Raw genomic sequence first — 26,799 nt, 5'->3', positions numbered from 1 at the left:
CGTTTTCCTATAAATGACAGTCACTCTTTACTGTCTATATTCTCTGAAAATTGCACGTCTCTATCTGAAAGAGTTCTCAACAAAAAGAAGTAGACTAAAGAAAGAAAAAGTAGTAGGTTACTACCGACCGAAAGTCAATTTTGAAAAACAAAATTATCAAAACTTTAGAAGTTGATACTTTTATTAAGACATGTGAAAATCATATGAAAGACTTCAACTATAAGCGAGATTTATGGTGACAAAGAGACGAAAAGTAAAAAGATATTCTATCAAGAAACCGGAAGTAGTCGTTTTAACTACCGACAGAGTCAATATTCTTTTGACACTTTGAAAGAGAGTTAATAAACTAGTATAAGTTTCAATTTAAAGGAAAAAGTTTGAAATTTGCGATTCTTTCCATCACTTCCGGTGACGACAGGAAGTGATGGTCGACATGTTCAACCCCCTGCTGCACGCTTACAAACGGAGATTGATCATCCCTGAATATTTGATGAACCTATATTTTACCTTTTCCAAGAAAAATGCTGGAAAAAATCCTTTTGAGAAACAGAAAATCGGCCATATTTTCCGACCGGAAGTGAATGTTGTAAAAACAAAAATAATTATAGAAAGTCATTTCATAAGACATTATTCCTGAACATTTCAAGAAAATATATCCAGCCATCTCTGAGAAATCACTCGAAGAAATCGAAATTTTTTCAAATACTTTCGGTATAGAACGGAAGTGACGGACGAAAAAATTGAATGTATATGTACAATGGACTAATGTTAGTTGATCAACTCGACAAGTTTCAAGCATCTATCTATATTCATTATTGAGAAACTGAAAAAACAAGGCTTCAATATATCCACCCCATATCTCACAACCGGAAGTGAATTTTACAAAAATATTTAAAAATACTTTAAACATTTATAGTGTCTATAACATATGTAAAATTCAAACATTAACTTGTTTTATGACCGAGATTTATGGGACTGAAAAATGAGAGAATGAATAGTCTTTCTTTGATATAACCGGAAGTTGGAGATTCAACATCCGGTGGGGTCAACATTTTTGGAGAATTAGAACGAGATCTAATAAACCGATATAGGTTTCAATTTGAAAGAAAAAAGTTTGAAATTGATGATTCATTTAATCACTTCCGGTGACGACCGGAAATGACGGCCGACATTCTTAACCCCCTACTGCACGCCTACAAAGTGAAATATATTAACTCTGCAAATTTGATGACTGTATCTTTAACTGTTTCTGAGAAAAACGCTGTACAACGAAAACAGCTAATAAGCCGTATTTGACGACCGGAAGTGAATTTTACAAAAATATTTGACATTACTCTAGACATTTATAGTGACTATTATATATGTAAAACTCAACTCATTAACTGGTTTCATGACCGAGATTTATGGCACTGAAAAATGAGAGAATGAATAGTCTTTCTTTGATATAACCGGAAGTTGGAGATTTAACTTCAGGTGGGATCAACATTTTTTGAGAATTAGAACTAGACCTAGTAAACCGATATAGGTTTCAATTTGAAAGAAAAAAGTTTGAACTTGATGATTTATTTAATCACTTCCGGTGACGACCAGAAGTGACGGCGACAAAAAAATATTACGTACATGCACTATAGGGAAGATAGATCTATCATCCCTGAAAGTATCATTCGGTTATCTTTTGTGGTTTTCAAGTTTACCTCCGGACAAAGTTTCTTTCAAAAACCGGAAAATCGGACGTATCTGACGAACGGAAGTGAATTTTGAAAAAATGAAAAAAATGCCTCGAGATACCATCGTTGTCTATAACCTGTGAAAGTTTCTGGAAAATTCATCCAACGGTCTAGGAGACGAAAGGGAAAAAAAAGAATAATAACTAGAAACTCATTACTAGTAATGAGTAGGTCTTCCGTTAGATCACTTCCGGTAAAGAGCTTTCTGTTCCTACGAAAACCATTTAAATATATCAGAAAATGTGCCTTAACAATGAATGAGAAATGTATTATCGAATTTTTTACTCATTTCTCGTAACTTCCGGTGATGACCGGAAGTACTATTCAGATGTGTTTTCCTATAAATGACAGCGACTCTTTACTGTCTATATTCCCTGAAAATTTCACGTCTCTATCTGAAAGAGTTCTCAACAAAAAGAAGTAGACTAAAGAAAGAAAAAGTAGTAGGTTACTATCGACCGGAAGTCAATTTTGAAAAACAAACTGATCCAAACTCTAGAAGTTGATACTTTTGTTATGACATGTGAAAATCATATGAAAGACTTCAAATATACGCAAGATTTATGGTGACAAAGAGATGAAAAGTAAAAATGTATTTTATCAAGAAACCGGAAGTAGTTGTTTTGACTACCAACGGAGTCAATATTCTTTTGACACTTTCAAAGAGACTTAATAAACTAGTATAGGTTTCAATTTACAAGAAAAAGTTTGAAATTTGCGATTCTTTCAATCACTTCCGGTGACGACAGGAAGTGGCGGTCGACATGTTCAACCCACTACTGCACGACTGCAAACGGAGATTTATAATTCCTGAATAATTGATGAACCTATATTTTGCCTTTTCCAAGAAAAATGCTCGACAAAATTCCTTTTGAGAAACAGAAAATCGGCCATATTTTCCGACCGGAAGTGAATTTCGTAAAAACAAAAATAGTTATAGGAAGGTCCTTTCATAAGACATTATTCCTGAAAATTTCAAGAAAATCTATCCAGCCATCTCTGAGAAATCACTCGAAGAAATCGGAAAATCGACATTTTTCAAATACTTCCGGTATAGACCAGAAGTGACGGACGAAAAAACTGAATGTATGTGTACAATGGACTAATGTTAGTTGATCAACTCTATAAGTTTCAAGCGTCTATCTATATTCATTATTGAGAAACTGAAAAAACAAGATTTGAATATGTCCACCCCATATCTCACGACCGGAAGTTAATTTTAAAAAAATATTTAAATTTACACTAGACATTTATAATGTCTATAACATATGTAAAATTGAAATCATTAACTTGTTTTATGACCGAGATTTATGGCACTGAAAAATGAGAGAATGAATAGTCTTTCTTTCATATAACCGGAAGTTGGAGATTCAACTTCCGGTGGGGTCAATAGTTTTTGAGAATTAGAACGAGACCTAATAAACCGATATAGGTTTCAATTTGAAAGAAAAAAGTTTGAAATTTATGATTTATTAATCACTTCCGGTGACGACCGGAAGTGACGGCCGACATTCTTACCCCCTACTGCACCCAAACAAAGTGAGATCTATTAACTCTGAAATTTTGGTGACTCTATCTTTTACCGTTTCTGAGAAAAGCGATTGACAACGAAAACAGCTCATAAGCCGTATTTGCTGACCGAAAGTGAATTTTACAAAAATATTTGACGTTACTCTAGACATTTATAGTGACTATAATATATGTAAAACCCAACTCATTATCTAGTTTCATAACCGAGATTTATGGCACTGAAAAATGAGAGAATGAATAGTCTTTCTTTGATATAACCGGAAGTTGGAGATTCAACTTCCGGTGGGGTCAACATTTTTTGAGAATTAGAACGAGATATAGTAAACCAAAGTAGGTTTCAATTTGAAAGAAAAAAGTTTGAAATTGATGATTTATTTGATCACTTCCGGTGACGACCGGAAGTGACGGCGACAAAAAATATTACGTGCATGCACCATAGAGAAAATAGATCTATAATCCCTGAAAGTTTCATTCGATTATCTTTAGTGGTTTTCAAGTTTACCCCCGGACAAAGTTTCTTTCAAAAACCGGAAAATCGGACGTATCTGACGAACGGAAGTGAATTTTGAAAAAATGAAAAAATTCCTCGAGGTACCATCGTTCCCTATAACCTGTGAAAGTTTCAGGAAAATTCATCCAACGGTCTCGGAGACGAAAGGGAAAAAAAAATAATAATAATAACTAGAAACTCATTACTAGTAATGAGTAGGTCTTCCGTTTGTTCACTTCCGGTAAAGAGTTTTCTGATCCTACAAAAACCATTCAAATATATCAGAGAATGTACTTTAACAATAAATGAGAAGTGTATTATCGAATTTTTTACTCATTTCTTGTAACTTCCGGTGACGACCGGAAGTACTATTCAGATGTGTTTTCCTATAAATGACAGCGAATCTTTACTGTCTATATTCCCTGAAAATTTCACGTCTCTATCTGAAAGAGTTCTCAACAAAAAGAAGTAGACTAAAGAAAGAGAAAGTAGTAGGTTACTACCGACCGGAAGTCAATTTTGAAAAACAAAATCATCAAAACTCTAGAAGTTGATACTTTTTATTAAGACATGTGAAAATCATATGAAAGACTTCAAATATAAGCGAGATTTATGGGGAGAAAGAGACAAAAAGAAAAAAGGTATTTTATGAAGAAACCGGAAGTAGTTGTTTTGACTACCGACAGACTCAATATTCTTTTGACACTTTGAAAGAGAGTTAATAAACTAGTATAGGTTTCAATTTGAAAGAAAAAGTTTGAAATTTGCGATTCCTTCAATCACTTCCGGTGACGACAGGAAGTGACGGTTTAACCCCCTACTGCACGCTTATAAACGGAGATTGATTATCCCTGAATATTTGATGAACCTATATTTTACCTTTTCCAAGAAAAATGCTGGACAAAATTCCTTTTGAGAGACAGAATATCGGCCATATTTTTCGACCGGAAGTGAATTTTGTAAAAACAAAAATAATTATAGCAAGGTCATTTCATAAGATATTATTCCTGAAAATTTCAAGAAAATATATCCAGCCATCTCTGAGAAATCACTCGAAGAAATCGGAAAATCGACATTTTTTAAAACACTTCCGGTATAGACCGGAAGTGACGGACGAAAAAATTGAATGTATGTGTACAATGGACTAATGTTAGTTAATCAACTCGACAAGTTTCAAGCGTCTATCTATATTCATTATTGAGAAACTGAAAAAACAAGGCTTCAATATATCCACCCCATATCTCACGACCGGAAGTGAATTTTACAAAAACATTTAAGTATACTCTAGACATGTATAGTGTCTCTAACATATGTAAAATTCAAATCATTAACTTGTTTTATGACCGAGATTTATGGCACTGAAAAATGAGAGAATGAATAGTCTTTCTTTGATATAACCGGAAGTTGGAGATTCAACTTCCGGTGGGGTCAACATTTTTTGAGAATTAGAACGAGAAGTAGTAAACCGATATAGGTTTCAATTTCAAAGAAAAAAGTTTGAAATTGATGATTAATTTAATCACTTCCGGTGACGACGGAAGTGACGGCCGACATTCTTAACCCCCTACTGCACGCCTACAAAGTAAGATCTATTAAGTCTGAAAATTTGATGACTGTATCTTTAACCGTTGCTGAGAAAAACGCTGTACAACGAAAACAGCTAATAAGCCGTATTTGCCGACCGGAAGTGAATTTTACAAAAAATATTTGACGTTACTCTAGACATTTATAGTGACTATAATATATGTAAAACTCAACTCATTAACTGGTTTCATGACCAAGATTTATGGCACTGAAAAATGAGAGAATGAATAGTCTTTCTTTGATATAACCGGAAGTTGGAGATTCAACTTCCGGTGGGTTCAACATTTTTTGAGAATTAGAACGAGATATAGTAAACCAAAGTAGGTTTCAATTTGAAAGAAAAAAGTTTGAAATTGATGATTTATTTGATCACTTCCGGTGACGACCGGAAGTGACGGCGACAAAAAATATTACGTGCATGCACCATAGAGAAAATAGATCTATAATCCCTGAAAGTTTCATTCGATTATCTTTAGTGGTTTTCAAGTTTACCCCCGGACAAAGTTTCTTTCAAAAACCGGAAAATCGGACGTATCTGACGAACGGAAGTGAATTTTGAAAAAATGAAAAAATTCCTCGAGGTACCATCGTTTCCTATAACCTGTGAAAGTTTCAGGAAAATCCATCCAACGGTCTCGGAGACGAAAGGGAAAAAAAATAATAATAATAACTAGAAACTCATTACTAGTAATGAGTAGGTCTTCCGTTTGTTCACTTCCGGTAAAGAGTTTTCTGATCCTACAAAAACCATTCAAATATATCAGAGAATGTACTTTAACAATAAATGAGAAGTGTATTATCGAATTTTTTACTCATTTCTTGTAACTTCCGGTGACGACCGGAAGTACTATTCAGATGTGTTTTCCTATAAATGACAGCGAATCTTTACTGTCTATATTCCCTGAAAATTTCACGTCTCTATCTGAAAGAGTTCTCAACAAAAAGAAGTAGACTAAAGAAAGAGAAAGTAGTAGGTTACTACCGACCGGAAGTCAATTTTGAAAAACAAAATCATCAAAACTCTAGAAGTTGATACTTTTTATTAAGACATGTGAAAATCATATGAAAGACTTCAAATATAAGCGAGATTTATGGGGAGAAAGAGACAAAAAGAAAAAAGGTATTTTATGAAGAAACCGGAAGTAGTTGTTTTGACTACCGACAGACTCAATATTCTTTTGACACTTTGAAAGAGAGTTAATAAACTAGTATAGGTTTCAATTTGAAAGAAAAAGTTTGAAATTTGCGATTCCTTCAATCACTTCCGGTGACGACAGGAAGTGACGGTTCAACCCCCTACTGCACGCTTATAAACGGAGATTGATTATCCCTGAATATTTGATGAACCTATATTTTACCTTTTCCAAGAAAAATGCTGGACAAAATTCCTTTTGAGAGACAGAATATCGGCCATATTTTTCGACCGGAAGTGAATTTTGTAAAAACAAAAATAATTATAGCAAGGTTATTTCATAAGATATTATTCCTGAAAATTTCAAGAAAATATATCCAGCCATCTCTGAGAAATCACTCGAAGAAATCGGAAAATCGACATTTTTTAAAACACTTCCGGTATAGACCGGAAGTGACGGACGAAAAAATTGAATGTATGTGTACAATGGACTAATGTAAGTTAATCAACTCGACAAGTTTCAAGCGTCTATCTATATTCATTATTGAGAAACTGAAAAAACAAGGCTTCAATATATCCACCCCATATCTCACGACCGGAAGTGAATTTTACAAAAACATTTAAGTATACTCTAGACATGTATAGTGTCTCTAACATATGTAAAATTCAAATCATTAACTTGTTTTATGACCGAGATTTATGGCACTGAAAAATGAGAGAATGAATAGTCTTTCTTTGATATAACCGGAAGTTGGAGATTCAACTTCCGGTGGGGTCAACATTTTTTGAGAATTAGAACGAGACCTAGTAAACCGATATAGGTTTCAATTTCAAAGAAAAAAGTTTGAAATTGATGATTAATTTAATCACTTCCGGTGACGACGGAAGTGACGGCCGATATTCTTAACCCCCTACTGCACGCCTACAAAGTAAGATCTATTAAGTCTGAAAATTTGATGACTGTATCTTTAACCGTTGCTGAGAAAAACGCTGTACAACGAAAACAGCTAATAAGCCGTATTTGCCGACCGGAAGTGAATTTTACAAAAAATATTTGACGTTACTCTAGACATTTATAGTGACTATAATATATGTAAAACTCAACTCATTAACTGGTTTCATGACCAAGATTTATGGCACTGAAAAATGAGAGAATGAATAGTCTTTCTTTGATATAACCGGAAGTTGGAGATTCAACTTCCGGTGGGATCAACATTTTTTGAGAATTAGAACTAGACCTAGTAAAACGATATAGGTTTCAATTTGAAAGAAACAAGTTTGAAATTGATGATTTATTTAATCACTTCCGGTGACGACCGGAAGTGACGGCAACAAAAAATATCACGTGCATGCACCATAGAGGAGATAGATCTGTCATCCCTGAAAGTTTCATTCGATTATCTTTTGTGGTTTTCAAGTTTACCCCCGGACAAAGTTTTTTTCTAAAACCGGAAAATCGGACGTATCTGACGAACTTCCGGTGGGGTTAATAGTTTTTTAGAATTAGAACGAGACCTAATCTATACGAGACTATCTAAATGGGATCCTATTAATAACAATAACGTTCATTCATATGTCGATTCGGTATATCCCTGTAAGCTAGAAAGAAAAGACACCACATAGTCGTCCACTTCTACTTCATACTTAAATATTCTATTGAATATAGATATTAGCGGCAACCTAACATCTCAAATTTATGACAAACAGGATCATTTCAGCTTGTCCATCGTCAAATTTCCATATGTATGTAGCAATATTACAAATTTACGTTTACATGGTGTTTATATATCTCAACCGATTCGATATGCAAGAGTGTTTTCTGCGTATGGTTAGCTTATAAATCGAGGCAAGCTACTTACAAACAAGATGGGGGTACAAGTGATTCACCAGTCCCGTTTTAAGTCAGCATTTTGCAAATCATATGGTCGTTATAGCGATCTAGTTTTCCAATACTACCAGTCAAATGTTGTCTGACGTGTTGATCAGATTGATCACTGTTCGTTGTCTTCACCTTCCATACTTATTTTGACTTTGACTTACTTCGTTAAACTTATCAAGATATAGCGCTAATGTCGGTTGCGATCGGTCAACTAGGTATGTACACTCCTCCGTGACATATGATCACACCTCTGGTGTGTCCAGAAGTCGTGTTTATCGTACTCTTATGTTGTATTCTTAAGTGTGAGATTGGTCACTGTTTTCTGTCTTCACTTTATTGAACATTTCACATTGAATAAAGCTGTCTTTAGAATGTTCAGAGTGTACTTAAACAATTTTGAATATTCTTACAGTTTCTATATTTCAATAAAAAGGTTGATATGACTTTAGAGAAGTTTACGTAGATTAACAATAAACAGAAGTAAGGATTCGCTCTATATCTAAAGGTGTAGAGTGCACGATTTCCCATCGGTAGGAGGTGTCTTTCAGTCACACAAATATAATTAGAGCAAGTTTAACGATAATGTTAACTGCGTTTCAAAAATCTCACTTTGAAATAACTCCAGTGGGCAACTGCTCACGCCGTTAACTTGTTTACACAAACTTTATCCAGGACAAGTCTGATGCATGGGGAATCAGCCCCTAGACTAAGAGATGACCTATAATAAATATCGATGCCCTAGAGCCAGACTTTTGGAGGAGATTATAATCGCTATAAAGTTCCATTATTTTATTTTTTTCACATTTTTAATTGTTTTAAGTACAATAGGGTGAGATAGATATCATAATTTGATTCGTTATATGATATGGATGTTACGAATATTTCCCTTTGAAGAAATAATGTGGTTGTTGATGTGGTTGGTAGGGGATGCTTCTCATTTAGGCATCTAACCTCACCTCTAGTATGCCTAGGTATTCGTGTTTGCCCTACTCCTTAACTTTGAATTCTTTATGAGTATCATGTCATTGATCTTCATCGGTTGTATGATTGTATTCTTGATATTTTAGACTATTGTGTTTTCTAAATTATTCCAACCATTACTGTTAGTGATATCACACAGTTTATTCTTTTATGAAGAAAACCAACATTTTTTTTACATTCGTTTCAGTGAATATCCCACTTGGTGTATTTGGAGAATGTCGGGATACAAGAGTCCGTTTGTGGAGTTTTGTAAAGACAGCAATACAGGAACAAGGTGTCTCAAATCCATGGATTTACAATACCCTTATTGGATCGTTTATGATTGGAGACAATTCACCTGTATCGAAAGGTAATCAGGATTACAGAAAATTAACATTCCAAGTTACCTGGATTTTTATATATATATATATATATATATATATATATATATATATATATATATATATATATATATATATATACTTATCGAAGATGGGGAATATACTGTGTTTATTCTGTCTGTTTGTCTGTTAGCCTGTTCGAGACTTTAACCTTGGTCATAACTTTAAAATGGAATAGAGCCCTCATATTTTATCACAAACACATTTTATTCGAATTATGATTTCTCCATCGGAAAAGGTAAATTGGCTTTCAATTCCTTTATATGATTTATTGTGAGTGTTTTCTTCATCAAAAGGTGCCCTGTTTGCAAGTAAGAAGATTTATAATCCAAACTTTAATATAATTTCATTTTTGATACAAATAATTAGTCAAACCTGTCAAAAAGGCCCGCGTAGATGTCATCGCATATATATGCAATTTTTATTCATACAAACAAAATTGCATACGCGTTTTTTTAAATATTGATCGTGTTAATGTTTATTGATCATTCATTACAACACGCACAAGAGGATTTGTGCAGATGAATAGTTTCGCAGACACGTATCAACAACGCCTCCTTTTCCACAAAGTTATTTTGCTTGCATAATTATTAATTTTCGCTTCATCCTCATTTCTTAAACAAAAAGAATAAAAGACCAAACAAACAAGAACTTCAGCTATTTCGGATTTCATTAGAAATATGTTTTATGAACTAGTTACAATGTAGAAGGCCTAGAACCCATGATGTCCATCTTTAACTTAATGTTATGTTAGATGAAGGGTGTGATGTTATTGGTGTTGTATATTTTTTTAGCAAACACAGTTGACGATGAATCTTATTTCGCTGATAATGACTGATTTATCACTGTCTGATATTTCTTATTCTTTTACTAAATTAAAATGAACTAGTTCTAATTGTAACGGGGACCGTTACATATGTTCCCCAAACCTCCCCATTTAACAAGTGATGTCCTTGTGAATCTAGAGCAAAAAATAATTTTATTTTAGCCTTTAATTACATGTAGTACGTTCAATATGGTCATTTCAGTACCAAGAAATGAAAGAAAGCGTTGCACGTGCATACACGCGCACGCGTGTATGATTCCGAATTTTTGTTGATGTTGTTCAACAGGGATTTGTATCATATACCCACAGTATGAATTTCATAACGTTTCTACCAAATATAAGGAAGTTATAGCGATTTTAAAATCGTCCAATCAGAATTCAGCACACATGCATGCACGTGCTGAGCAGTAATTATAACCACAGTAATTTGTAAGGAGTACCAAGACACATCTAAACCCCTAATATCAATAGAATTTGATGGAAAAAAAAACTTATCGTCCTTTAAAAATTAAACATGTGAAAAAAGTTGCAAGCGCATGCGCGTGTGCGTTGGCATTTTTTTGTTACACCAATATATAGATACACATATTGTCTACGTATGCTGTGAATATCATCTCATTCGCTTCATAAATAAGATAGTTACAAACGTTTTAGTACTATCTAATCATATGAAGTGCACGTGCATGCGCGTGCAAATTGGTAATTTTGACCATGCAAATCAGTTAAGGGTTTCAATATATACTTATGATATGAATATCAAACCATTTCAATGAACAACTAAAAAAGTTAGACCGATTCCAAAGTTAGTGTACAAATTTTGTAATGCCCTTGTACGCGCATGCGTGCGCGTGCAGACAAAATAACTCTCATTTTTTATATCTACAAATGATATACTACCATCCTATTTAGGTTTCATATCGATCCCTTTAATATTCTGATTTTACATTTTTTTTTACCAAAATGGCAGTGCACGTCCGCGCGCGTGCATGCACATGCAGACAAAATGACTATCACTATGCACATATAGAATCGTTATACTATCATCCTGGAAAGTTTCTTATCGATCCCTTTGTAGTTTTTGAGAACACTACCTGACAAAAAAGTACCGGAGAAAAATAATAATAATAATAATGATAACTAGACACTCATTACTAGTAATGAGTAGGTCTTCCGTTTGAACACTTCCGGTACACAGCTTTCTGTTCTTACGAGAATCATTCAAATATATCAGAGAATGTGCCTTTTCAAGACATGAAAGGTGTGTTAATGAAGTTTTCACCCATTTCTCGTAACTTCCGGTGACGGCCGGAAGTAATATTCAGATGTGTTTTCCCATAAACCAAAGCGACTCTCTATTGTCTATATTCCCTGAAAGTTTCACGTGTCTATTTGAAAGAGTTCTCAAGAAAAAAGAAGCAGACTAAAGAAAGAAAAAGTAGTGGCTTACTACCGACCGGAAGTGAATTTTGAAAAATAAAATTGTCTTAACTCTAGATGTTGATACTGTTCTTAAGAGATTTGAAAATTATATCAAACACTTGAAATATAAACGAGATTTATGGCGGACACAAAGACAAAAGGTATAAGAGTATTTTATCGAAAAACCGGAAGTAGCCGTTTTGACTACCGACGGGGTCAACATTCTTTGATTACTTTAAAAAAGACTTAAGAAACTAGTGTAGATTTCAATTTAAAAGAAAAAGTTTGAAATTAGTGATTCTTTCAATCACTTCCGGTTACGACCGGAAGTGATAACGAAAAACAAATTAATGTGCTTGCACTATACAATCGATAGATCTATAATACCTGAAAGTTTCATTTGTTCCTCTTTAGTCGTTTTTGAGATTACCTCCGAACAAGATGATTTTTTGAAAAATGGAAATCAGAAATATCTTACGAACGGAAGTAGATTTTGTAAAAATGAAAGATCGTTTCTAAGGGTACTGCAATTCTCTATCATCTTCATAATTGGCAAGAAAATCCATTCAGCCATCTCTGAGAAATCGTGTTGAAAAAATTTGAATATAGTAAATTTTTCAACCACTTCCTGTTGAAACCGGAAGTGAAGTACACTCACATACAAACTGTGTTTAAGATGGACTATCGCTAATATATAACCCCTGCAAGTTTCAAGTGTATATCTATACTCGTTCCGGAGATATCAGGGAAACAAAGCCTGAATTTCTTCACACCATATCTAACGACCGGAAGTGAATTTTACAAAAATATTTGACGTTACCCTAGACATTTATAGTCACTATAATTATGTAAAACTCAACTCATTAACTTGTTTCATGACCGAGATTTATGGCACTGAAAAATGAGAGTATGATTAGGCTTTCTTTGATATAACCGGAAGTTGGAGATTCAACTTCCGGTGGGGTCATCATTTTTTGAGAATTAGAAAGAGACGTAGTAAACCGATATAGGTTTCAATTTGAAAGAAAAAGTTTGAAATTTATGATTCATTAATCACTTCCGGTGACGACCGGAAGTGACGGCGACAAAAAATATTACGTGCATGTACCATAGAAAAAAGAAATATATCATCCCTGAAAGTTTTATTCGATTATCTTTAGTCGTTTTCAAGTTTACCACCGAACAAAGTTGCTTTCAAAAGCCGGAGAATAGGACGTATCTCACAAACGGAAGTGAATTTTGAAAAAAAATGAAAAAAAAAAAAAACAGCCTCGAGGTACCATCGTTCTCCATAATCTGTGAAAGTTTCATGAAAATCCATCCAACCGTCTCAGAGACGAAAGGGAAAAAAATAATAATGATAATAAACTACAATCTCTAAAAGGTTGCTAACGGAAGACCTTAACTAGACACTCATTACTAGTAATGAGTAGATCTTCCGTTTGACAACAGGGAGTGACGGTCGACATTCTCAATACCCTATTACATGCTTACAAACAGAGATTGATCATCCCTGAATATTTGATGAACCTATCTTTTACCCTTTCCAAGAAAAATGCTGGACAAAATCTCGTTTGAGAAACAGAAAATCGGCCATATTTTCTGACCGGAAGTGAAAAACAAAAATAACCACAGCAAAGTCATTTCATAAGACATTATTCCTGAAAATTTCAAGAAAATCTACGGAACCATCTCTGAGAAATCACTCGAAGAAATCGGAAAATCGTCATTTTATTCAAATACTTCCGGTATAGATCGGAAGTGACGGACGAAAAATTGAAAGTATGTGTACAATAGCCTAATGCTAGTTGATCAAACCTACAAGTTTCAAGCGTCTATATATATTCGTTATTGCGAAACTGAAAAAAACAAACTTTGAATTTGTCCACCCTCTATCTAACGACCGGAAGTGAATTTTACAAAAATAGTTGACGTTACTTTAGACATTTATAGTGACTATAATATATGTAAAACTCAACTCAAAAACTTGTTTCATGACCGAGATTTATGGCACAGAAAAATGAGAGAATGAATAGTCTTTCTTTGATATAACCGGAAGTTGGAGATTCATCTTTGGTGGGGTCAACATTTTTTGAGAATTAGAAAGACACGTAGTAAACCGATATAGGTTTCAATTTGAAAGAAAAAAGTTTGAAATTTATCATTCATTTAATCACTTCTGGTGACGACCGGAAGTGACGACGACAAAAAATATTGCGTGCATGCACCAACGAAATAAGAGATTTATCATCCCTGAAAGTTTCATTCGATTATCTTTAGTGGTTTTCAAGTTTACCCCCGGACAAAGTTGCTTTCAAAAATCGGAAAATCGGACGTATCTCACAAACGGAAGTGAATTTTGAAAAAATGAAAAATAAGCCTTGAGGTACCATCGTTCTCCATAATCTGTGAAAGTTTCATGAAAATCCATCCAACTGTCTCGGAGACGAAAAGGAACAAAAATAATAATAACTAGAAACTTGTTGCCATGGCAACAAGAAGGTCTTCCGTTCTTTCCGTGTGCAGTAGATAACCTTAAATTCTTCATTTGTTAAAAAGTGGGGAAAAAATATTCGAGTAATCTTGGGGATTCAACCCGGGTCGCCCGCATGGAAATCCACCACGCTAACCATTAGACTAGCAAGGACCTCGCTTCAAAATTAAAACTACGAATATCAAGAGTTTGGTTTGATCAATTTAAAAACAAATATCATATTCAGCATTCTATAAAGAATCTCTATTGATCTTACCTTTATCAAAGAAAAACATTAAAAAGCAAAAAAGTTCAAAAAAATCCATTTTTTAAATTCGCTTCCCGTAGTGACCGCAAGTGACGGCGGACGTGCTTAGCCCAATTCGAATCGCCTACTCCTTAAGGTATATCACTCCTGTAAGTTTGGTATCTTAATTTTTTACCGTTTCTGAGATCTCGCGCGGACAAAATATTTTTGAAAAAACCGGAAATCCGACATATCTGACGAACGGAAGTGAATTTCAAAAAAAAAAATGAAAAAAAAACGTCTGGAGGTATTGGTATTCTTTATCATTCGTGAAAATTTCAAGAAAATCCATCCACCCATCTCTGAGAAATCTTCATTGAAAAAAAAAGAATAATAATAAAAAGAACTAGAAATTCATTACTAGTAATGAGTAGGTCTTCCGTTTGTTCACCTCCGGTAAAGAGTTTTCTGATCCTACAAAAACCATTCAAATATATCAGAGAATGTAGTTTAACAATAAATGAGAAGTGTATTATCGAATTTTTTACTCATTTCTTGTAACTTCCGGTGACGACCGGAAGTACAATTCAGATGTGTTTTCCTATGAATGACAGTGACTCTTTACTGTCTATATTCCCTGAAAATTGCACGTCTCTATCTGAAGAGTTCTCAACAAAAAGAAGTAGACTAAAGAAAGAAAAAGTAGTAGGTAACTACCGACCGGAAGTCAATTTTGAAAAACGAAATTGTCAAAATTTTAGAAGTTGATACTATTCTTAAGACATGTGAAAATCATTACAAACACTTCAAATATAAGCGAGATTTATGGGGACTAAGAGACGAAAAGTAAAAAAGTATTTTATCAAGAAACCGGAAGTAGTCGTTTTCACTACCGACGGGGTCAATATTCTTTTGACATTTTCAAAGAGACTTAATAAACTAGTATAAGTTTCAATTTAAAAGAAAAAGTTTGAAGTTTACGATTATTTCAATCACTTCGGGTGACGACAGGAAGTGACGTTCGACATGCTCAACACCCTATTGCATGCTTACAAACAGAGATTGATCATCCCTGAATATTTGATGAACCTATCTTTTACCCTTTCCAAGAAAAATGCTGGACAAAATCTCGTTTGACAAACAGAAAATCGGCCATATTTTCCTACCGGAAGTGAATTTTGGAAAAACAAAAATACCCACAGGAAAGTCTTTTCATAAGACATTATTCCTGAGAATTTCAAGAAAATCTACAGAGCCATCTCTGAGAAATCACTCGAAGAAATCGAAAAATCGTCATTTTTTTCAAATACTTCCCGTATAGAGCGGAAGTGACGGACGAAGAAATTGAAAGTATGTGTACAATGACCTACTGCTAGTTGATCAACCCTACAAGTTTCAAGCGTCTATATATTTTCGTTATTGAGAAACTGAAAAAACAAAGTTTGAATTTTTCCACCCCCTATCTCACGACCGGAAGTGAATTTTCAAAAAATATTTGAGGTTACTTTAGACATTTATAGTGTCTACAACATATGTTAAATACAAGTCAAACACTTGTTTAGTAAACAAGATTTAAGGCATTGAAAAAGGAGAATTTGAAAAGTGTTTCCTTTATTACTGGAAGTCGACGTTTCCACTTCCGGTGGGGTCAACGGTTTTCAATACTCCAAAAGATACCTGAAAAAGTGGTATAGGTTTCGATTCAACAACTACAACTTTAATTTTTCGATTCTTTTTATCACTTCCGGTGACGACCGGAAGTGACGGCCGACATTCTGAACCCCCAACTCCACGCCTACAAAGTGAGATCTATTAACTCTGAAAATTTGGTGACTCTATCTTTTACCGTTTCTGAGAAAAACGATGGACAAAATCTCTTCTAAAAAATGGAAATTGGACATATCTAACGACCGGAAGTGAATTTTGAAAAAATGAAAAAAAAAACAGGGTATTTTCATTCTCTATCATCCCTGAAAATTTCAAGAAAATCCATCCAGCCATCTCCGAGAATTCGTGCCGACAAAAAAGAGGAAAATAATAATAATAATAATAATAATAATAAACAGTAGAGTCACTATAAGGTCTTCCGTCTGAAACGGAAGACCTTAACTAGACACTCATTACTAGTAATGAGTAGGTCTTCCGTTTGTTCACTTCCGGTAAAGAGTTTTCTGATCCTACGAAAACCATTCAAATATATCAGAGAGTGTACTTGAACAACAAGTGAGAAATGTATTATCGAATTTTTTACTCATTTCTTGTAACTTCCGGTGACGACCGGAAGTACTATTCAGATGTGTTTTCCTATAAATGACAGCGACTCTTTACTGTCTATATTCCCTGAACATTTCACGTTTCTATCTGAAAGAGTTCTCAACAAAAAGAAGTACATTGTAGACTAAAGAAAGAAAAAGTAGTAGGTAACTACCGACCGGAAGTCAATTTAGAAAAATAAAATAGTCAAAACTCTAGAAGTTGATACTGTTCTTAAGACATGTGAAAATCATATGAAAGACTTCAAATATAAGCGAGATTTATGGGGAAAAAGAGACGAAAAGTAAAAAAGTATTTTATCAAGAAACCTGAAGTAGTCCTTTTGACTACCGACGGGGTCAATATTCTTTTGATACTTTGAAAGAGACTTAATAAACAAGTATAGGTTTCAATTTAAAAGATTTTTTTTGAAATTTACGATTATTTCAATCACTTCCTGTGACAACAGGAAGTGACGGTCGACATGCTCAACACCCTATTGCATCCTTACAAACGGAAATTGATCATCCCTGAATATTTGATGAACCTATCTTTTACCTTTTCCAAGAAAAATGCTGGACAAAATCTTGTTTGAGAAACAGACAATCCACCATATTTTCCGACCGGAAGTGAATTTTGGAAAAATAAAAATAACCACAGCACAATCATTTCATCAGATACTATTCCTGAAAATTTCAAGAAAATCTATCCAACCATCTCTAAGAAATCACTCGAAGAAATCAGAAAATCGACATTTTTTCAAATACTTTCGGTATAGACCGGAAGTGACGGACAAAAAAATTGAATTTAGGTGTACAATGGACTAATGTTAGTTGATCAACTCTACAAGTTTCAAGCGTCTATCTATATTCATTATTGAGAAACTGAAAAGAACAAGGTTTGAATATTTCCACCCCATATCTCACGACCGGAAGTGAATTTTACAAAAACATTAGAGGCTTCTTTAGACATTTATAGTGTCTATAACATATGTAAAATTCAAATCATTAACTTTTTTAATGACCGAGATTTATGGCACTGAAAAATGAGAGAATGAATAGTCTTTCTTTGATATAAGCGGAAGTTGGAGATTCAACTTCCGGTGGGATCAACATTTTTTGAGGATTAGAACGAGACCTAGTAAACTGATTTAGGATTCAATTTGAAAGAAAAACGTTTGAAATTGATGATTTATTCAATCACTTCCGGTGAAGACCGGAAGTGACGGCCGACATTATTAACCCCCTACTGCACGCCTACAAAGTGAGATCTATTAACTCTGAAAATTTTATGACTCTATCTTTTACCGTTTCTGAGAAAAATGCTGGACGACGAAAACAGCTAATAAGCCGTATTTGCCGACCGGAAGTGAATTTAAAAAAATATTTGACGTTACTCTAGACATTTATAGTGACTATAATATATGTAAAACTCAAGTCATTAACTAGTTTCATGACCGAGATTTATGGCAATAAAAAATGAGAGAATAAATAGTCTTTCTTTGATATAACCGGAAATTGGAGATTCAACTTCCGGTGGGATCAACATTTTTTGAGAATTAGAACGAGACCTAGTAAACCGATATAGGTTTCAATTTGAAAGAAAAAAGTTTGAAATTCATGATTTATTTAATCACTTCCGGTGACGACCGGAAGTGACGGCGACCAAAAATATTAGGTGCATGCATCATAGAGAAAATAGATCTATCATCCCTGAAAATTTCATTCGATTATGTTTAGTGGTTTTCAAGTTTACCCCCGGACAAAGTTTCTTTCAAAAACCGGAAAATCGGACGTATCTCACGAACGGAAGTGAATTTTGAAAAAAATGAAAAAATGCCTCGAGGTACCATCGTTCTTTATAACCTGTGAGAATTTGAGGAAAATCCATCCAGCGGTCTCGGAGACGAAAGGGAAAGAAAAAATAATCATAACTAGTGATCCTAATTGTTCGCGAACAATTAGAGGGCTTTCCACCTGCAATGATTTAAAAAAAGACATTTAACAATATTTAAGATGATATACGAAACTCAAAATGACCAAGAAAATTTCATTAATAATTTTCACGATGACCTTGACCTTTGACCTTCACCTCATTTTGAAGGTCAAAGGTCATCGGTCTTAATGCAAGTGATCCCATGTCTCTATCTATATTAATGTAAAAGCTATAAGCTTAAAAAAAGTTAATCAAGACATTCAGGGGCAATAATTTGTTTATGGGTTTTCGGTTACTTTCGGTTAACTTATCAATGATAAAAATACTTTTAAAGACCTTGAAAAGGGAAAAAAAATAATTTTGATGATGACCTTGACCTATGACCTTGACCTTATTTTGAAGGTCAAAGGTCATCGGTCTTAATGCAAGTGGTCTCATGTCTCTATCTATATTAATATAAAAGTTATAGGCTTAGATAATGATATTGGAGACTTTCAGGGGCAATAACTATGCTTAAGGGTTTTCGTATCCCTTTGATTATTTTTTCTTTGCAAGAGGGTTTTACTGTGAATTCATTAGCGAAGGTTTCGTGTCTCTATGACTTTCCGTTAAGTAGGAGTAGCGATAACAAGGTTTTCGACGCGAGTCTCCGAAATTCACAGAAGGGTCAAAGTTCAAAGTTGTAATGCATACTATCAAAACCAATCAAGAAGTCAATACTTAACCATATAATATTTCAACGCTATCTTAAGCAGGAAAAAGAGTATAAAAAGTGCTATTTTTTCCTCTTTTCTGATGACCTTGACCTTTGATCTTGACCTAATTTTCAAGGTCAAAGGTCACCGATCCTATTCCAGTTGGTCCCATGTCTCTACGACAAACCGTGCTCAAGCTCGACATGTTTTACGAATAAATTGCAAAACATAAAGAGGCATTAACTCCCTTTAGGGGACACCGAATGCCTTCATTTTAAATTCTTCGCTTCTACTAATTACCCTCTATGTTTTAGAAAAGGTTTCATCCTCCTATCATTTACGGTTACAAAGTAGAAGTGCTAACAATGATTTCTGCGAAAGGTCAAATAACTCCGTAAGGGGTCAAAGTTCAATTACGCAGGGTGAACTGTATTCTTTTCTCAAGAAGTACTATATGATGGACTATAAAGTTTTTCGATAAATCTTAAGACGAAGATTTTTTTTGACGGCAGGAAAATAATAATAATAACTAGTGATCCTAATTGTTCGCGAACAATTAGAGGGCTTTCCACCTACAATGATTTAAAAAAAGATATTTAAGAATATTTAAGATGATGTACGAAACTCAAAATGACCAAGAAAATTTCATTAATAATTTTCACGATGATGTTGACCTTTGACATTCACCTCATTTTGAAGGTCAAAGGTCATTGGTCTTAATGCAAGTGATCCCATGTCTTTATCTATTTTAATGTAAAAGGTATAAGCTTAAAAAAAGTTAATGAAGACATTCAGGGGCAATAATTTGTTTAGGGGTTTTCGGTTACTTTCGGTTAGCTTATCAATGCTAAAAATACTTTGAAAGACCTTGAAAATGGAAAAAAAATAATTTTGATGATGACCTTGACCTTTGACCTTGACCTCATTTTGAAGGTCAAAGGTCATCGGTCTTAATGCAAGTGGTCCCATGTCTCTATCTATATTAATATAAAAGTTATAGGCTTAGATAATGATATTGGAGACTTTCAGGGGCAATAACTATGCTTAAGGGTTTTTGTATCCCTTTGATTATTTTTTCTTTGCAAGAGGGTTTTACTGTGAATTCATTAGCGAAGGTTTCGTGTCTCTATGACTTTCCGTTAAGTAGGAGTAGCGATAAAAAGGTTTTCGACGCGAGTCTCCGAAATTCACAGAAGGGTCAGAGTTCAAAGTTGTAATGCATACTATCAAAACCAATCAAGAAGTCAATACTTACCCATATAATATTTCAAAGCTATCTTAAGCAGGAAAGAGAGTATAAAAAGTGCTATTTTTTCCTCTTTTCTGATGACCTTCACCTTTGACCTTCACCTAATTTTCTAGGTCAAAGGTCACCGATCCTATTCCAGTTGGTCTCATCTTTCTACGACAAACCGTGCTCAAGCTCGACATGTTTTACGAATAAATCACAAAACATAAAGAGGCATTAACTCCCCTTAAGGGACACCGAATCCCATCATTTTAAATTCTTCGCTTCTACTAATTACCCTTTATGTTTTAGAAAAGGTTTCATCCTCCTATCATTTACGGTTACAAAGTAGAAGTGCTAACAATGATTTCTGCGAAAGGTCAAATAACTCCGTAAGGGGTCAAAGTTCAATTACGCAGGGTGAACTGTATTCGTTTCTCAAGAAGTACTATATGATGGACTATAAAGTTTTTCGATAAGTCTTAAGACGAAAATATTTTTTGACGGCAGGAAAATAATAATAATAATAATAATAACTAGTGATCCTAATTGTTCGCGAACAATTAGAGGGCTTTCCACCTGCAATGATTTAAAAAAAGACATTTAAGAATATTTAAGATGATGTACGAAACTCGAAATGACCAAGAAAATTTCATTAATTATTTTCACGATGACCTTGACCTTTGACCTTCACCTCATTTTGAAGGTCAAAGGTCATCGGTCTTAATGCAAGTGATCCCATGTCTCTATCTATATTAATGTAAAAGCTATAAGCTTAAAAAAATGTTAATCAAGATATTCAGGGGCAATAATTTGTTTAGGGGTTTTCGGTTACTTTCGGTTAGCTTATCAATGATAAAAATACTTTAAAAGACCTTGAAAATGGAAAAAAAATAATTTTGATGATGACCTTGACCTATGACCTTGACCTCATTTTGAAGGTCAAAGGTCATCGGTCTGAATGCAAGTGGTCTCATGTCTCTATCTATATTAATATAAAAGTTATAGGCTTAGATAATGATATTGGAGACTTTCAGGGGCAATAACTATGCTTAAGGGTTTTCGTATCCCTTTGATTATTTTTTCTTTGCAAGAGGGTTTTACTGTGAATTCATTAGCGAAGGTTTCGTGTCTCTATGACTTTCCGTTAAGTAGGAGTAGCGATAACAAGGTTTTTGACGCGAGTCTCCGAAATTCACAGAAGGGTCAAAGTTCAAAGTTGTAATGCATACTATCAAATCCAATCAAGAAGTCAATACTTACCCATATAATATTTAAACGCTATCTTAAGCAGGAAAAAGAGTATAAAAAGTGCTATTTTTTCCCCTTTTCTGATGACCTTGACCTTTGACCTTGACCTAATTTTCAAGGTCAAAGGTCACCGATCCTATTCCAGTTGGTCCCATGTCTCTACGACAAACCGTGCTCAAGCTCGACATGTTTTACGAATAAATCGCAAAACATAAAGAGGCATTAACTCCCCTTAGGGGACACTGAACCCCTTCATTTGAAATTCTTCGCTTCTACTAATTACTCTCTATGTTTTAGAAAAGGTTTCATCCTCCTATCATTTACGGTTACAAAGTAGAAGTGCTAACAATGATTTCTGCGAAAGGTCAAATAACTCCGTAAGGGGTCAAAGTTCAATTACACAGGGTGAACTGTATTCGTTTCTCAAGAAGTACTATATGATGGACTATAAAGTTTTTCGATAAGTCTTAAGACGAAGATTTTTTTTGACGGCAGGAAAATAATAATAATAAACAGAACAATAACAATAGGACTTTCCACTGAAAGGTGGAAAGCCCTAATAAACAGAACAATAACAATAGGACTTTCCACAGAAAGGTGGAAAGCCCTAATAAACAGAACAATAACAATAGGACTTTCCACTGAAAGGTGGAAAGCCCTAATAATAATAATAATAATAAACAGAACAATAACAATAGGACTTTCCACAGAAAGGTGGAAAGCCCTAATAAACAGAACAATAGCAATAGGACTTTCCACTGAAAGGTGGAAAGCCCTAATAACTAGACACTCATTACTAGTAATGAGTAGGTCTTCCGTTAGACCACTTCCGGTAAAGAGCTTTCTATTCCTACGAAAACCATTTAAATGTATCAGAAAATGTGCCTTAAAAATCATTGAGAAATGTATTATCGAATTTTTTACTCCTTTCTCGTAACGTCCGGTGACGACCGGAAGTACTATTCAGATTCGTTTTCGTATAAATGACAGTGACTCTTAACCGTCTATATTCCCTGAAAATTTCACGTCTCTATCTGAAAGAGTTCTCAACAAAAAGAAGTAGACTAAAGAAAGAAAAAGTAGTAGGTTACTATCGACCGGAAGTCAATTTTGAAAAACAAAATTATCAAAACTCTAGTTGATACTTTTTATTAAGTCATGTGAAAATCATATGAAAGACTTCAAATATAAGCGAGATTTATGGGGACAAAGAGACGAAGAGTAAAAAAGTATTTTCTCAAGAAACCGGAAGTAGTTGTTTTGACTACCGACAGACTCAATATTCTTTTGACACTTTGAAATAGAGTTAATAAACTAGCATAGGTTTCAATTTAAAAGAAAAAGTTTGAAATTTGCGATTCTTTCCATCACTTCCGGTGACGACAGGAAATGACGGTCGACATGTTCAACCCACTACTGCACGCTTACAAACGGAGATTGATCATCCCTGAATATTTGATGAACCTATATTTTACGTTTTCCAAGAAAAATGCTGGACAAAATTCCTTTTGAGAAACAGAAAGTCGGCCATATTTTCCGACCGGAAGTGAATGTTGTAAAAACAAAAATAATTATAGCAAGGCAATTTCATAAGACATTATTCCTGAAAATTTCAAGAAAATATATCCAGCCATCTCTGAGAAATCACTCGAAGAAATCGAAATTTTTTCAAATACTTTCGGTATAGACCGGAAGTGACGGACGAAAAAATTGAATGTATGTGTACAATGGACTAATGTTAGTTGATCAACTCTACAAGTTTCAAGCGTCTATCTATATTCATTATTGAGAAACTGAAAAAAAGAAGGTTTGAATATGTCCACCCCATATCACACGACTGGAAGTGAATTTTACAAAAATGTTTAAATTTACTCTAGACATTTATAGTGTCTATAACATATATAAAATTCAAATCATTAACTTGTTTTATGACCGAGATTTATGGCACTGAAAAATGAGAGAATGAATAGTCTTTCTTTGATATAAGCGGAAGTTGGAGATTCAACTTCCGGTGGGGTCCATAGATTTTGAGAATTAGAACGAGACCGAATAAACCGATATAGGTTTCAATTTCAAAGAAAAAAGTTTGAAATTTATCATTTATTAATCACTTCCGGTGACGACCGGAAGTGACGGCCGACAATCTTAACCTCCTATTTCACGCCTACAAAGTGAGATCTATTAACTCTGAGAATTTGGTGACTCTATCTTTTACCGTTTCTGAGAAAAACGCTGGACAACGAAAACATTTAATAAGCCGTATTTGCCGACCGGAAGTGAATTTTACAAAAAATATTTCACGCTACTCTAGACATTTATAGTGACTATGATATATGTAAAACTCAACTCATTAACTAGTTTCATGACAGAGATTTATGGCACTGAAAAATGAGAGAATGAATAGTCTTTCTTTGATATAACCGGAAGTTGGAGATTCAACTTCCGGTGGGGTCAACATTTTTTGAGAATTAGAACGAGATATAGTAAACCGAAATAGATTTCGATTTGAAAGAAAAAAGTTTGAAAATGATAATTCATTTAATCACTTCCGGTGACGACCGGAAGTGACGGCGACAACAAATATTACGTGCATGTACCATAGAGAAAATAGATCTATCATCCTTGAAAGTTTCATTCGATTATCTTTAGTGGTTTTCAAGTTTACCCCCGGACAAAGTTGCTGAAAAACCCCGGAAAATCGGACGAATCTAACGAACGGAAGTGAATTTTGAAAAAATGAAAAAACTGCCTCGAGGTACACTCGTTCTCTTCAATCAGTGAAAGTTTCAGGAAAATCCACCCAACGGTCTCGGAGACGAAAGGGAAAAAATAATAATAATAACTAGACATGATCTCATTGCGAGCAACGAGTAGGTCTTCCGTCCGATTTGTTGATGCACTCGGAGTTAAAAAAAAAAAAAAGACAAATGAGTCCCAATTTAGTCTCCGACTTTAAGACACTTTAGATATAATCAATTTTTCATATCATAAGCTTCTGAAGCAAAGTTGCGGTGAAAACGTTTGAAATTCGACTCTCCAGGCGAGCCCTAAGGCAACTTTTGTTCAATATGTCCTTACAAAATATTTACCATTTACAAGTTTTTGAAATCGACTGATATCGACAAAAATCGACTCTACAGGCGAGCCATGAGGCCCACAGACCCATTTTTTTGATATTGATCGATAGGTTATGACACATTGAACAACTTTTGTTCAATAATGATTTTCAAAAAATATGTCGTTTTAAAGATATGAGGCGTCAAATATTTACGATTTTGGCCCTTAAAATCTCTAATTACGTAACATATGACCTATTTTTTGATTTGATAAGATCAAGCTCGTTGAGATGAGCATTTCCGCTTCTACAACTTATTATAAAATATTAATAGTTTCTGAGATATTCTCAAAAACATTTGGACCCTTCTGAACCCCTAATTTAAAGGGCCAGCCCGTTTTGCTTGATATCGTAAGAAAGGCCTTGTCATTTTAAACATTTTTTGCTCAACAAGTATTTAGAAATTCTTTACCGTTCTCGAGTTATCTCTACAAGAAATATTTAGGGGCCAAACTGTAGCTCCCTAACGGGGCCACATAGGGAAAAAACGAAATGTACATATTGTTTAGATTATCATTCTGAACAACTTTTGTTCAATAATGCTCTTCAAAATATTTGTCGTTTTCAAGATATGAGGCGTCAATTATTTATGATTTTGGCCCTTAAAATCCCTTATTACGTAACATATGACCTACTTTTTGATTTGATAAGAACAAGCTCGTTTAGATGAACATTTCCGCTTCAATGACTTATTACAAAATATTAATACTTTCTGAGATATTCTCATAAACCTTTGGACCCTTCTGGGCTCCTAATTTAAAGGGTCAGCCCCTTTTGCTTGATATCGTAAGAAAGGTCATGACATTTCAAACATTTTTTGTTCAACAAGTATTTAGAAATTCTTTAGCGTTCTCGAGTTATTTCTAGAAGTAATTTTTAGGGGCCAAACTGTAGCTCCCTAACGGGGCCACATAGGGTAAAAACGAAATATGCATATTGTTCAGATCATCATTCTGAACAACTTTTGTTTTTTATTGCTTTTCAAAATATTTGTCGTTTTCGAGATACAAGGGGTAAAAAATTTATGGTTTTGGCCCTTAAAATCCCTTATTACGTAACATATGACCTAAATTTTTATATGAATAGATTTGGATTGTTGAGATGAACATTTTTTGTTCTTTGACTTATACCAAAATATTACCAATTTTTGAGATATTTGATCTAGACTTTGAGCCCTTCTAGATCCCTAATTTAAGGGGCTAGCCCCTAAATCTTGATATTTTCGAAAAGATCTCGTAAATGTGCACAACTTTTGTTCTACATGTCTTAACAAAATATTTGCAAGAAAAAAGATATTGGAGATCAAAGGTCAAAAATCGCCGAAATCGGCGAAAAATTTTGGCATCCATTTTTTCAGGTCCAGGCGAGCGTTTAGGCAAATCGCCTCCGGTAAAATCGAATTCCCCATAAATCTTCTAAAATGTTTACTCTATCTTGTGTAGAAATTTCAAGACTCTAGCTTCAACACTAACGGAGGAGATGTGTGGACAACAAGGCCCTTCAAAAAGTCACTAAAAGAGAGATAACTCCTGACCGGAAGTGACGTCAAGCACGAAATTTTGGGAGCAAAGTTTCGTCACCAAAAGACATCTTTCCTGAAAATTTCGTGAAAATCGATCGAGAAATGGCTGAGAAAAACGCGTGTACTACCAAG

At 34.3% G+C, this 26,799-nt stretch overlaps 1 protein-coding gene across 1 annotated transcript in view; it reads left to right on the top strand.

Annotated features, from left to right (window-relative positions):
• Window positions 1-26,799, top strand: part of LOC125676201 (uncharacterized) — a 249,116-nt gene that overhangs the window by 110,511 nt on the left and 111,806 nt on the right. The window contains exon 9 of the mRNA XM_056159113.1: window positions 9,511-9,672. Coding sequence (XP_056015088.1) covers window positions 9,511-9,672 — 162 coding nt within the window. The remainder of the gene's footprint in view (window positions 1-9,510; window positions 9,673-26,799) is intronic.

Source organism: Ostrea edulis, chromosome 3, assembly GCF_947568905.1.
Source record: "Ostrea edulis chromosome 3, xbOstEdul1.1, whole genome shotgun sequence".
Taxonomy (NCBI): Eukaryota; Metazoa; Mollusca; class Bivalvia; order Ostreida; family Ostreidae; genus Ostrea; species Ostrea edulis.
The sequence above is the reverse complement of the archived record's forward strand: the minus strand, read 5'-3'. Positions and strand labels throughout refer to the sequence as shown.